The 14,940-nt window shown below is 39.3% G+C and overlaps 1 protein-coding gene across 6 annotated transcripts in view; it reads right to left on the bottom strand.

Moving 5' to 3' along the window:
- FGGY (FGGY carbohydrate kinase domain containing) overlaps nt 1–12,825 on the bottom strand; it is a 166,127-nt gene extending 153,302 nt beyond the window's left edge. For 2 of the 6 annotated variants that reach the window (XM_056844236.1, XM_056844234.1), the window contains exons 1-3: nt 12,625–12,825; nt 5,873–5,984; nt 4,227–4,378 (exon numbers count right to left, since the gene is read on the bottom strand). In XM_056844236.1, the coding sequence (XP_056700214.1) occupies nt 4,227–4,378; nt 5,873–5,984; nt 12,625–12,825 (465 nt within the window). Of the gene's footprint in view, nt 1–4,226; nt 4,379–5,872; nt 5,985–12,624 lie in introns of those variants that run through there. The other 4 variants (XM_056844238.1, XM_056844235.1, XM_056844237.1 and 1 more) reach the window with 3 other exon arrangements.
- Nucleotides 12,826–14,940: the final 2,115 nt, after the last annotated feature.

Consider the following 14,940-nt stretch of genomic DNA (forward strand, 5'->3'; position numbering starts at 1 on the left):
ACCAGGATAACAAACCACAACTTGAAACTAATTTGCAATCACCTGGAAGGCAAGCAGCACAAGCCACATTTTGCCACCTTGGATGTAACAGCAAATTGTGGTTTATGTTAAAGGAGAACTAACTGCCTTGGAGCAGTGAGCAGAGAGGGATGTATGTGTGTAAGCGAAGGTTCATTCCATATTGCCAAACCACTATTTCACACCGTGCATGAATTGATTGTATTACAATTTATTTTATCTGAGATCTTACAAGAGATCAAACCCAGCTGAATATACTTATGTATAATTGGTATATAAGAGTTTTTAAAAGAAAATAATTGCATAAACATAATAAAAATTATTTATTTACATTTTCAGTTAACAACATCTGAAACTTTTCAAAAGGTTTTCAGAGATAATTCAAACTCTCTTTCAGTGGTCCATTACACAGAGGCAATCGTTATTATGGAAAATGGGATTTGAATACCAACTCGTATATGTATTCATCAGATAACCAAGACTCCTCTCAAGTTCAATTTTCGGTCTTTAATACAAAAGCCCAAACTATTAAAATTGTGGTGGTACAACCATTTTAATTGTGTGTGTGTTTGTGTGTGTGTGTCGTCAAGTAACACCTAACTTATGGTGACCCCGTAAGGTTTTCAAGGCAAGACATGTTCAGAGGTGGTTTGCCATTGCCTGCCTCCACATCATGGCCCTGGTATTCTTTCCGCAGGTTTGTCTGCAAAAGTGATCGGCTGGGAGCACTCTGTGCTCCTCCCTTGCAAGGATCTGACTGGAGAAATGTCATTGCCCAGGAAAACAGTGGAATCAAAGAAAAAGATGACCATGTACTGCATGGCTGGTAAGCACCCAATCTCAAACACACACACAGAGAGAGAGAGACTGTTTTGGGGAAAAGAGTTTTGTTATACCAACAACCGCAGACTTGTATTAGTATTCCGGAAAATCACTGCACCAACCTGAACCATCGATTTCCATGTATACCTTCAGCTCAGAAATTTCATTATCACACCCCTAATAGGTACTTCACATGCCAAAGATGGGATATAAATGTTCAATTCAAATCCTTAGGAGTTTCAAGCTGGTAAAGTAATCTTTTTAACCAAAAGGCAATCATGGAAATAAACATGCACTCCAATCTACTGGGGAAAGCTTCCTTGCCCCAACCATTTGTGATGTTGTACAAATTTGCTGGGAGACAGACTACAGGCTGCAAAGCCTTCAGTCAACTACTCTAAAACTTTCAGTTAACTACTCTACATCCACAACATCAATTTTGGCAAGTCAAGGAGATCTTACATCTTCACACCTACTTATTTCCTTATGTGGCCATATTTGTCCACTTGGGGCTACGAGACTAAACATTTTTGTTGGCAAACTCTACTTGTTGATGTTTCTAACTCATTGACCTCCCCCACAAAATGAAACCCAACTTTTTTCTAAAACTATTAAAATAATCAGAAGACTACGGAAGTAAACAACAGGAGTGTAAGTGAATAGTCATATTTCCTGACATGATCCACAAGCAATGCTAATTAACCCCTAATTAATATGAATCTGTCACTACCCACTTCTGCCAGTTAACTTTCTTGACCTTCTCCAGACTGCACCTTGTTTCTTCATGAAGAGAGTCAAGAAAAGAGACTCCAGCTGTTGTAAGTTGACAGAGTGTAATTTACACTTGGCCTTTATTAAGAGACGGAAAGCATCATTGAGACCAAACGTACAAGCCAGACTGGTGGAGGTTATAAAAAATTCAAGTGGCACACATTTTTGCCTTTCATCTGACAGTTAGTATTAAGAAGCTATATATCAACCTGAGCCACATAAAATATAACCTAAAGAGAGGGCATTAGAATGTGACTATGAACAGAGTACCTACTTTTGTTCAAGGGCACAGATGAAACAGAACAGCTCAGGACGTGATTTCAGAGATTTGATGAAAAGCTGATTACTTTACTAGAACAAGTAAGTGAAAACACAGACCTAGAGGGATCTTTGTACTAAAAGCTGGACCTTGTAACAGAGCAGAAAGGCATGATATGAATTTTAAAAATAAGTATGCACGATATCCTCCCTGTTACTTAAGATCCCCCATCTGCACTGATGGGTACTTTCGGGTATGTAGCTGAAAAAATTCTTTAAGAGGTCCTTCAGCCAATCCCTTTGTCGCATAAACTGAATCTACTTAAACAGTTTTCTTAACTTGAGAACAAACCTACAGTTAGCAAGATTCATCTACATCCTTGGCAACATATCCTAGCACCCCACATTCTGGCACTGTAAAGTACTTCCTAACATTCAATGTATATCCTTTGGGTTGTTGAGCCACTGTTGCTTTGTCTTTTAGATAAGGAAAGGAGTTGATCCTGACTCTCCTTGAGGTAATCATTCAAGCATCTGAAAATTTTAGTAAGTCCTCTCATTACTTTCTGTAATTAAGCACAACATTACAACAAAAACTCAACCATAACCAAGAGACAGTGGATGCCCACAATGAGACTGTGGCACAAACAGGGCTTTGCATTGGTTTCCAGATCAACTGTACCATGCTGTCCTTTCACTGTGGCTGCTTTCACACACATTTGCAAGTTGTGATGAATGAAATACCAACATAAAGATTGCATTATACAGTAGATTACACGTTCCATGACATGGACATCAGAAAGCCATGGCTCACAAATGGTCTCCCTTGGATCACAAATGGTGTCAGTTGGCTGGAGGCAGGTCAACAGTGCTGATATTATTCGGCCTGTCAGTGGCGTTTAATATGGTCAACCACAATCTGTTGACCTCCCGCCTTGCCGCCCTTGGAATCCAGGGGATTGCTTTATAATGGCTCTCCTCCTTTCTCCAGGGGCAGGGACAAGGGTGGTGCTAGGGGAGAAGGTATTGACCAGGTACCCTCTTTAATGTGGGATACTGCAGGGGTCGATCCTTTCCCCAATACTGTTTAATGTCTGTATGTGCCCCTTTGCCCAACTTGTTAGGAGCTTTGGACTGGGTTGTCGCCAATATGCTGATGACACCCAGCTCTACCTGTTGATGGACAGCCAAGAGGGATATACGAGCCCGGATCTGGCCGTGGTAAAATGTTTGAGACAGAGTCGGCTGAAACTGAATCCAGCTAAGATGGAAGTCCTGTGGCTGGGTCAGACTGAAATGACACTGGGGTTCCAGCTCCCAACCCTTAACAGGGTTCAACTAACACCATCTACTTCTGTCAAGAGTTTGGGTGTTATGCTTGATGCCTCCCTTTCTATGGAAAGGCAGGTTTCCATCATTGTCTAGACAGCCTTCTATCATCTACGGCGAGTCCAGCACCTAGCCCCTACCTGTCCCACCCCAATCTCACCACAGTGATCCATATAACGGTCATTCTCCAGGCTTGACTACTGTAACTTGCTCTACACAGGGCTGCCCTTGAAGCTGCTTCAGAAGCTTCAGCTGGTCCAAAATGCAGCTGCCCTGATCCTTATGAGGACACCTGGGAGGGTACATAGTACACCAGTATTCTGCCAGCTGCACTGGCTCGAGATTGGCTTCTGGATCAAAGTCAAAGTGCTGGTGTTAATCTTTAAAGCCCTAAATGGTCTGGGGCCTTCATATCTTTATGACCACCTCTCCCATTTCCCCCCCCCCCAATGAGCCTACGTTCCAGTGCACAAAACATCCTGGTGGTCCCTGGTCCAAAGTCACTCCAGCTATCCTCAACCAGGGTCAGGGCATTCCCAGCTGTGGCCTCTGCCTGGTGGAACACTCAGCCTGTGGGATCGCTCCCAATTTCGCAGGGCTTGTAAGACGGAGTTGTTCCACCAGGCTTACGTTTGAGGGCAGCAACGGTTATGTTCCATCTATATTTATAATCTGAGACAGGCTGGACACCAGTGTTGTCACTGCAGGTACTGCCTCTTTTGCCTTCTCCCCCACCCTTTTCTCCCAACTATGATGGGTGGTTGCCAGGCTCCTAGCTTTATAGAGTTTTAAATTGTGTTTTATTGCATTTATTTACAGTGTTTTTAAATTGTTCTTATTGTATTTATTGTATTTTTATTATAATCTGAAAGGTACTTTATTAATCGTTTTTAGCCGCTCTCGGCCCTGCTTTGCGGTGGGAGGGCGGGATATAAATTGAAATAAATAATAAAAATAAAAAATCAAGGGTATAAGACAGAAAAATAAAAACTTCTTGATAATCTATTACATTTTTCAGATAAACTCACTTCTTTCAACCACAGCAACTTAGGCGGTTGCATCTCAACAGACATCACACCACCAACACAGCACAAGACCCTGTGCCGAGTCCCATTGATGCGTGCTACTTGGTCAGATGCACGATGGTCCATCCACATGATGATGTTTCTGTTGCAGACTCCTTAAAAGACAAGATCAAATCCACATGTAAAAAATAATCATGAGAAATTTCTCTGATTGTACTCATGTTTATCACTACCTTTCTCCTTTCACAATGGTTGTGTCAATTGAGCAAAACTATTCAAATCAGTGTCAATGCACATTTGAGGCAAAATCTGGTGGCACCTAGTTTAATTCTTGTCCCATGAGAATAAAGAACTTTAAACCAAAGCAAACATTTGGCATAAAAGGGACAGCCCTCTATTGGTTCTTGTAGGTTATCCGGGCTGTGTAACCGTGGTCTTGGTATTTTCTTTCCTGATGTTTCGCCAGCAGCTGTGGCAGGCATCTTCAGAGGAGAGTAACACTGAAGAACAGTGTCTCTCAGTGTCAAGTGTGTAGGAAGAGTAATATATAGTCAGAAGGGGGTTGGGTTTGAGCTGAGTCATTGTCCTGCAAAGTATTAAAGGTAATGTGCAAATCATTGTCCTGTAAGAATCAAGATAATGTGCTAATGAGGGTGTGGTATGTTAATGTGGAACCATTGTATCCTGAAGTGATCTGTTAACAAGTGGAATCCAAGGCTAATCCGCATGGCTATTGTGGACTGTAGTCTTTGTTAGTCTGGAGGTTTTCAGGACAGGAAGCCAAGCCTTATTCATTCTTAAACTCTCTTCTTTTCGGTTAAAGTTGTGCTGGTGTTTATGAATTTCAATGGCTTCTCTGTGCAATCTGACAAAATAGTTGGTAGAATTGTCCAGTCTTTCAGTGTCTTGGAATAAGACCCTGTGTCCTGTTTGGGTCAGTCCATGTTCAGCCACTGCTGATTTCTCAGGTTGGCCCAGTCTGCAGTATCTTTCATGTTCTTTTATCCTGGTTTGTATGCTGCGTTGTGTGGTCCCGATGTAAACTTGTCCACGACCGCAAGATATACGATATACTCCTGCAGAGGTGAGGGGGTCTCTTTTGTCTTTTGCTACACACTTGACACTGAGAGACACTGTCCTTCAGTGTTACTCCTCTGAAGATGCCTGCCCAGCTGCTGGTGAAACGTCAGGAAAGAAAATACCAAGACCACGGTTACACAGCCCGGATAACCTACAAGAACCAATGAACTCTGACCGTGAAAGCCTTCGACAATAAGTCCTCTATTGGTTTCATTCTTTTCTTATTGGCAGGACACAAAGAGCTCTCATAGGTGAATTAGTCAGCTGGTTGGGACCTGATGTGTGAGGAGCCACAAGGGTTTATTATATACTCGATGCTTTATTCCCTTTATGTTGGCTTTTGGCCAAAATCATTTGGAGCAGATGCCAGCAACATGCAGACAATACCCATCTCTACAGACTTTGAGAGAGCCTTGGATTGAAGTAGTTCTGGAATTTCTTCTAGCACTCCAAACTTTTATGGTACAGTTTCCAAATTTCATTGTTACCTGTTATGTACATTTGATTGTTTTAATAGTAGTCTTTTTTTAAAGCACTGGACATATTGGTGCCCAGTTTGAGAGTCGTACCATCACGGTTGACTGCCAAGGGGTGGAAATTATTATCCAAGACAACAAGGGAACAGGTAGCATCAAAACCAATTCCTCGAATCTGTCCAATATCTATCCCTTGGATAACTTTCTAGGGAAACACGAGAAAAAAGCATTCAGGTAGAAACCACAGAATGACACACATTAACATTCAACCCACATTCAAAATACTGATAGCTACAGAGGCTTAAAAATTAACACTTAGGACAGGAGCACAAAGGCACTGATTTATTTATTTATTTATTTTGACAAACTTCCATTTAACTACATTAAATGTAGGTGAGAATTCAAAAGTTTATGTAAACTATATACGCAATAAAAATGCCATACACTGAGAAGAAATTACTGGCTTCTCTAGCTCAGTGCTGCCTACTCTGGCAGTAGTTCTACAAAGTCTCAGACAAAGGAACTATTATACCCTTTTGTGCTGGAGGGCCAGGCTCTTGGGGGCATGCCGAGGGCTTTTCATCCACCAACTCCTGCAAGCCCAGGAGGAACTCTCTACTGTACCAACCTATTATGCAAAACCTGACAGCTGCTATCATCTAAGATTCATTTGGGGAAGGGTAAAGTGTTTTGGCAGATTTTTTAAACTCTGTGTATTAATTTTTAACTCTGTGTTTTATCTGTGTACTGTTTTCCCCTCTTTTTATGGATGCTTATGATATTTGTGTCCTTGCAGATTTTTTGCTGCTTTATTTGCTGTGTCCTTGCAGATTTTGCCTTGCGTCTGAGGAAATAAAGCGTGGTATAAATATTTTAAAATAAATGAATAAATATAAGTTTCAGGTACCAAGAACACCTTCTCTCCAGCTCTTAAGGCAATCAGAACTTATTTTATAATCTTCCCCTATGATCAGGGGGGTGGGGACAGAGAAACAACCTAGTAGGCATCATGAAAACATGAGCATGTGTAAACAGAAGGTGAAAAGGGTTATGTAACATTCAAAAAGTCCAAAAATAAATAAAATTATGAAAGGAAAATAAGAAATGAGCCTACAATTTTAAAAAGTCAGAAAACTGATACAAACTGGCAGAAAACATAAAAATAGAAAATGTAAACACTTCTGCATTGCCTGACATCAGATGCGTCCCCCAAAAGAGCCAAATTTTCGTAGTTCAGATAGAATTCAAGGCTTCAGTGTGTGTGTGTGTGTGTGTGTGTAAAGTGCCGTCAAGTCGCAGCTGACTTATGGCGACCCCTTACGGGGTTTTCAAGGCAAGAGACTAACAGAGGTGGTTTGCCAGTGCCTTCCTCTGCACAGCAACCCTGGTATTCCTTGGTGGTCTCCCATCCAAATACTAACCAGGGCTGACCCTGCTTAGCTTCTGAGATGTGACGAGATCAGGCTAGCCTGGGCCATCCAGGTCAGGGCAGGCTTCAATGGAGCTAGTATAATTAATTTGCTCAAGACTGTACTCCCTGTTGTCAAGCTGCTTTTCAATATGACTTACAAACATGGAGAACACGATATAAGAATACAATAAAATGAGATGAACATAGTATCAAACAACAGAGCTACAACAATAAAATCAGCATATAAAACACCATTTAAAAAGAAATTATGAATAAACCTTTTTTGCTGTAAGGGCACAGCAAGGTGAATTTGAGGGAAGAAGGCATTTCAAAGTTCTAGGGCAGGGGTGTCAAACTCAATTATTAAGAGGGCCGGACATGACACTTGGTCGGGCCGGACCCTGACTCAGCAGTCCAGATCGACAGAGGGAAGTGGGTGGCTGCCTCAGCTGGCTCTCAAGGAGCCAGATCTGGATCAGGGCCCTGGGCCTTATGTTTGACACCCCTGTTCTCAGGTCACCACTGAATAGGCAGAGGCCAACTTGGCAATTCCATGCAAAATTTGAAGCAGGGTCTCACAAACTGATCTCAAACCATGAGAAGGTTCATCCTCTCCAAGAAAATTTATAAAGCTTTAAACAGTTGAGTTCCTGTGTAAAGCACTTTGAATTTAGCCTTTTGGAGATATGATCTTGCCTGCAAATGCCAAATTATGGTTTGGCTTTGGTATTTTGCATCTGTTCAAGTTTCTGAACCATGTTCAAGAACAGACTGACATACAGCCTGTTAGAACAGTCTAATCTATGCCTTTGAAATATCCACATCTTAGTCTTGTCACCACAGCGAAAGGTTGCCGAAGAAGCAACTCATCTTATAACTCCCAGAAAATGCTTAGAAATATAGACATCAACCAAAAGTAGATATCACCACCATATGTTTGGGACAGCAAATTCTCTTCCTACAGTTTCTGGAAAACCACCTACTGATTTAACAAAAAGCATTACCCTAAAAAATTTTTTAAAACTTTTATTGTTTTTTTTAAATCAGAAAAAAAACAAAAATAGATACAATGAAATTAACATCAAAAGAAAAAAATTACAAGCATAACAAAATAGAAAATACAAACAAAAAATAAAATAAAATACAAAATACAGAGGGGTATCTATATACCTTAGCTAATACAATCTTGATTACTAAATTCCAAAGTTCAAAAAGATACCCCTTCTCCCTCCACCCACCAGAAAAGTGACCCTTCACCCGACTTCCGAAGAAGTGTCTTAACAGTTTTATTATTTTAATAACACAAAGATATAAAATTACTATAATTTCTATAACTCGTTAATTAAAGCTATAAAATCCATTTTTGCCATTTTATCCCAATATGTGGCGGCCTTAAACCATGTTTGTTTGAACTTTTCCATATCTTTTCCACATAGGGATTCCGTTAATTTGGCCATCCTCATATAGATCCATAATTTCTCTCTCCAGATATTAATTGAAGGTTTATTCACTTGCTTCCAGACTTTGGCTATCGCAATTCTTGCAGCAGCAAAACTATATTGGCAAATAACCCTATCATTATCACTCAAATTTTTTGGTGGTATTCCCAATAAACAGAATACTAGTTTTCTTTTTACTCTACCCGTGATCAAATTGTTCGTTTCCCTCAGTACTTTTATCCAAAAATTTTTAATCTTTTTACAAAACCACCATACATGCATATATGTGCCTCTTTCCTTTCCACATTTCCAACATAATCCCGTATCTCCACTATTCATTTTAGATCTCATCACTGGGGTTATATGCCATCTATAAAACATTTTATATAAATTTTCTCGAATCTCATTGGTTATTGTAAATTTAAATTCTCTTTTCCATAAATTTTCCCATATTTCCAAGTCAATATTAAATCCTAACTCCTTCATCCATTTAATCATAACTGGTTTAATTCTTTCTTGTTCTAAATTAGTTACCATTAATAGTTTATATATTCTACCAATCAGTCCTTTATTTCCTTTTACTAATATTTTCTCTAAATCAGATTTATTTTTATTAAATCCAAGCTGATTATCTTTGTTAAATATATCACTTAACCTATAATATAAAAACCAGTCTTTTATATCAAGTTCTTCCCTGCTTTTTAAAACCCATTTCCCTTCTTTCCATTCAATCATATTTCTATATATATCCAATTCTAAATTCAAATGAGTTCCTCTTTTCATGTAAGTTTCTACGGGATTAATCCATCCCGGAGTTTTACTTTCTAAAATCCTTCTATACTTTTTCCAAATTTGAAACAGTCCGGCTCTAATAATATGAATGTTAAATTCTCTATTAACCTTTTCTTTCTCATACCATACGTAAGCATGCCATCCAAAACGTAAATTATAACCTTCTAGTTCTAATACTTTAATATTTTCTAACATAATCCAAGACTTCAGCCATGTAAAACATGATGCTTCATAATACATTTTTAAATCTGGTAACCCTAAACCTCCTGTTTCTCTTAGTTGAATCAAATTATTATATGCTATCCTATGTTTTCCTCTATTCCACAAGAAGTTTAAAATATCTTTTTTCCAAATTTTAAATATTTTAGTTCCCCTAATTATTGGTAAATTTTGGAATAAAAAAAGCATCTTAGGTAAAACCATCATTTTAAAATAACAAAAAGCATTACCAAGCAGTGCAGCACAGAAGGGTAACACTACTCTGTTACAATAAAACAGTTTTAGAAAGCAGAACCATTTATTATAACCCTGAAGCAGTATAAGTCTACAGGTTCTGTTTCCCTGACGTGGAGCTTTATCATGGTCTTCATTCCTGCTCAATACACACTCATTTCCCCCTGTTTTGAGAACAGCGGCTACAAAAACAAATCTGGGAAACCTAGCTCCTGCGTTGCTGAGTAGCTTTTGGACACTGGTTGGTGAGGGGAGAAAAAGGGCTTGGAGGTTAATGCCCACTAATACAGAAAATTCCATCCTACTTGTAAGCTTTTGTCATTTTCTCTTCTGTGCTTTCCACTGCTTTCCACTGCTACCATACAATATACTTAAACTAAACCTTTACTAATAGGAGTGCTAGGACAATGCTCGTAATAGGTGTAGTTTCTGAATACATTTCATTATTCACATCAGCACCAATAGTTGAATTAGCAGAGCCTTCCTCCAATACAAGGAGCACTCAGCTGGGGCAAGCCGCATGTCCCACCAGTGCAAGACACAAACAAAATTCTCCTTGCAAACAGAGGCAGTCTCCTCCATTGTTAGCAAAACAGAAATTTTGGATTCAAGGCTCTCCCCCCACCCCCATGTTTTGTATGCACTGAAACACTTTCCCCCAAAAGTTAAAAGGTGGGGAGTAAAGATGTGATCAAAGAGAGTTCAGTTTCATTATTCACGTAGTACAATTGCAGTATCATATCCCCTGCCCAGCCTTCATCTTCCTTCGCCTTCTTTATCTTAGGATGCTCAATGCACAGGAAGGTTCATTAATGTTTGAAAAGGCTGATCAATAATGAGAGAACAGCGAACTGTCCAATGACAAATTACGAGGCATCTCATGCATATTTAAAGAGCCAACCCCAGAACACCAAGCTCTCCTGGTCGAGGGCTTTTTGTTGAGGACCACAGAGCCCCCAATACTCATTGCCAATACAGGTCATAATACCCACACAGAGATGCAAAGAACAATTCATAACCAACTAACAAAGAGCAGGAGCAACAAAGAGCAACTGCTCTTTATTTCATTTGGTACATTATGGTTCAGCGCAGCTTCCCAGGAAAAGAAAACAAGCTACATAGGGTACCCCTTGTATTTAAATGTATTATGTTTGATACCAACCAGAAGCTTCAGTTATCATACGGAACTGGATTGTGCCAGAAGCCAAACCTGTTGAGAAGCCCTATAATTGAGAAGTCATAAATATATCTCCTCCACTCCTACAACACACACACACTCTTTAACAAGCTTGACTTTACCCCTGTAAAAGATGCTGTTATTTTTCCAGTCATTTTCTATGTACGCGTCTTCCTGCACGATTTGTGTCAGGGGCACTCTCTTTATTCCTGTACATTACAACACTAGTAAATGCCTGTAGTAAAAAGCTTCCTGCATAGTTGAAATCAGTTGGTTTAGATGTGAGTGACTCTGGATTTTTAACAAACAAAAGGATTTCTCCTCACAATTTATAATTTTATTTTATCTAACAAGAATGCCACGTGTCCTTTCTCCTTCAACCCTGAGTTTGAAAACCAAAACTCACTTAGGAATTCTCACAGACTCTTCCCCCCCCCCAAAAAAAGAAAGAGACAATGACTATAAGGGGGGAAGTTAAGAATACTTTCAAGTATTTCAGACGACCCCTATTTATTTGTACCAAAAAAACAAACAAACGGAAAACCCCAAAACATAAAAATATATGGAATGCATGTATTAGTATATGCAGCCATAAGACATACTAACTTACCAAATAAAATAACTCGATCAACTCTTTAAAAAATCTGGCCACGCTAAAGGAATGTTCATTATAAATGGCTACTCAGGAACAGGGAAGACCACATTAGTGATGTTACTGCAGGGCACAACAAACACAAGCTGCCAAGTCGCCGTGGTGCCTAAAATTCCACTGTGGGCACCCATTGTGTGCCAACCCTTCCTCTCTTATCTCTTAGCTTGGCTGCCACTGCTTCCCACAGCTCTTGTCCACTCCCACTGCCCTTGTTGACTATATTCAGAGGACAGGCTCTGCTGACTTCAAACAGCTCCACACCATCCTGATTGTTAGGAGTGGGGAAGATATCCGCGGCATGTAGCCCTGAACAGGTACATATATTGGGAACAGCTTCATCGAGATCTTAATACCTCGAGGCAGACTTGTACATTAAACACTGGGTACCATTTAATTTAATTTTAAAAAAGGTTATTTTGGTCTTCAAAAATGTCTATTTTATATCTGGGTTAGAGGTTAGCTTTTTTTGTTGTGGATATGACAACCCCTGTATTTATTTATGTAACTCAATATTTTGTCACATTAATAAAATTACAAGAAACTGTGAAAATAGGTTAGGATTGGATTTTGTAGGAAATGTAATCATTAATAATAGAACATATAACAGAAAATGTAATCATTTCTTTAAAATCCCTGAGGGCTGAAAAAGGCATCTGGCCCCTAATTGTTTGGACAGGTTCCTAGAACTAACAAAAATGTGCCAAGTCCCCTTTTTGCTTTTTCCTAAAGTTAGTGGTAGAGAAAGAAATTGGCTGGCAAATTTCACCAGTTATCTCAGTCAGCCCTCTTAAATTCTGTTATGTCTGGGTTATCAGTGAGAAAAAGTTCAAAGTGATAAAGTAGAGGGAAATTGCACTGGGTCTCATTAGACAAGCGGTATTACTACACCTGACACAGAATAATGGATTTTTGTGTCTGTACCTTTGTGACTGTACAACAAGCAGTCCAAATGTCATCAGAGGATTGCTCATAGTGGTCTGGTTGGGGTGCCCACATTTGAATTGGCTGGTCTGCGTAAACCACCACTGTCCCAAACTGGTCGACCAAAGCCGCACGGACGCTTGCTGTGCCAACATCAATTCCAACATAGTAATTTACTGGTTCCATGTTCTCGCTTTGCATTTTGATTGGACCTTTGAATGACAGAGGGGAGGAAGAGAGAAGAGAAGAGAAAAACAGTCCTTTAAAATTGCACTGGACTTACATAAAATATCACTGTTTAAAAAAATAAAGTAGCTTTGCAATGAAGTCTTTGCAACAAAAAAATTATCCAACATACAAAACATATTATAAAATTGGAATACAACCTGATATTACAACTATTTATCATTTACATAACCCTTACCTTACGGTGTACTTTATTATTTTTATTGTGTTTGCCTTTACAACTACCCAGATAGCTAATAAAGCTGACAGACTTTGACACATCCAACTTAGGTCCATTTTACATATCACTCAGGGCAAATCCAGGCAGCACTGTAGGTTTTCCAGAAAAATAATCTGAAGCCCTAAATAGGGCATGAATTGACGGAGGTTTTTGTTGTTGTTGTTGTTTAATAGACAATTTTAAAGGAATACCTCATGTTAATTTGATGGCCTTTTATGCATGGCTGTTTTCCCTCACGGTCACCCCTCCAACAACTTCAGGTCGTTGTTTTTATTATGCATGCCATTTCCAAGCATCAGAGGTCACCTCGCTCTCCCGCTGCATTTCCCATGTTTTGCCGGCGTTTTCAGATACCTGTTTTATCTCAAATTTGAAAATGCGGGCAAAACATGGGGAAATGAAGGCGGAGAGCAAGGCCAATTCTGACGATCGGAAATGGGATGCATAATCAAAACATAGACCCGAAGTTGTCGGAAGGGTGACCGCGAGGGAAACAGCCGTGCGTAAAAGCCAAAAAAAAAAAATTGAACTGAAATATTTCATTAAGAAAAACGTATCCAGTGTGATTATAATGTTATAAACTTTGACTATATGGACATTGTTATGGGCATAATACTTATCTTTAACTTTTTAACAATAAAGCATGTACTTCTTTGATTGAATTTAAGAAAAACCTCTGGCACTGAGAACTGTTCACATAGTAATTGTAGCAGAACCAAAGAACGATATGCTGTGGAAAGGGCTGTCTACACAAGTATTTCAGGTCATTTGAGCATCTTATATTTGCACTGCTTGTTAGTTCCATATCAGATTGGAAGGCTATACACAACTTTCCAACCAATGACAACAAACTTATTGGGCAGTAATTCACAGGGTCAGATTTAGAGACTTTTATGTATGGGGACAATTACTGCATGCCTCCAAGGTGGAGGTATGATTCCTGAGTTATTAATATGAGTAAAAACAGGGGCTAACAGGTTACGCCATCATTGTGGGTTAGCTTTCAAAAGATCTACTGGTATAAAATCTAGGTCTGATGCTTTACCTGGCTTAACCAAACATAGAGGAGAAATGCTCTTCCCAGATCTCCAATGGGATGCATGATGGTAAATTAGATACCCTGGAGAGGCCACTATTAACCAGATCCCAGAATGTGTATGTCTCATGGTTGTTAATAGCCGAAATAAGAATGCTCCATCCCTTGCATAAAGCATACAATTTTTTACGCTAGATCACAAATTTAAAAGAGCGTTTGATTGAAATCAGCTTTGGTAAGTGGGGGTATAAATCGGAGTGTTTAAAATGTTGCTATTTTGCTCTTATCTTTCTGATGTATTCTCTACACTCATAATAAAACCACATATTGCTTCTTACCAATCTGGGAGCTGAAGACAACTCAGTACAGGCTGACTCAAAGAGCTCTGGAATTTTCAGTAGACGTTCTATTGATTTAAAGGTCTGCTTGCAAACTCAACAATTCAGCAAGGAGAAGTTTACACACCCTTGAATTCATTATACCAAACACATTGTGTGTTAATAATGGGGTCCATCTAAGTGGTCCATCTAAGTCAGTGGTTCCCAACCTTTTTTTGACCAGGGACCACTAGGACTTTTTTGTTCGGTGCAGGGACCCCAAGGTTCAAAATAAAAATTCTGAGGATTTGAAAATAAACTTTAATCATAATTGTTAGTTAAACATTAAACTTAGAATAACATTTGAATATATATTTTTATAATAGAGAACTTTTAATTGAAAATATTAATTTATTATGGGTTTATAACTTTGTTTCGCGGACCTTAATTTAGTTCTCGCGGACCCCTGGGGGTCCACGGACCCCTGGTTGGGAACC

Source organism: Euleptes europaea, chromosome 2 (assembly GCF_029931775.1).
Source record: "Euleptes europaea isolate rEulEur1 chromosome 2, rEulEur1.hap1, whole genome shotgun sequence".
NCBI classification, from domain to species: domain Eukaryota; kingdom Metazoa; phylum Chordata; class Lepidosauria; order Squamata; family Sphaerodactylidae; genus Euleptes; species Euleptes europaea.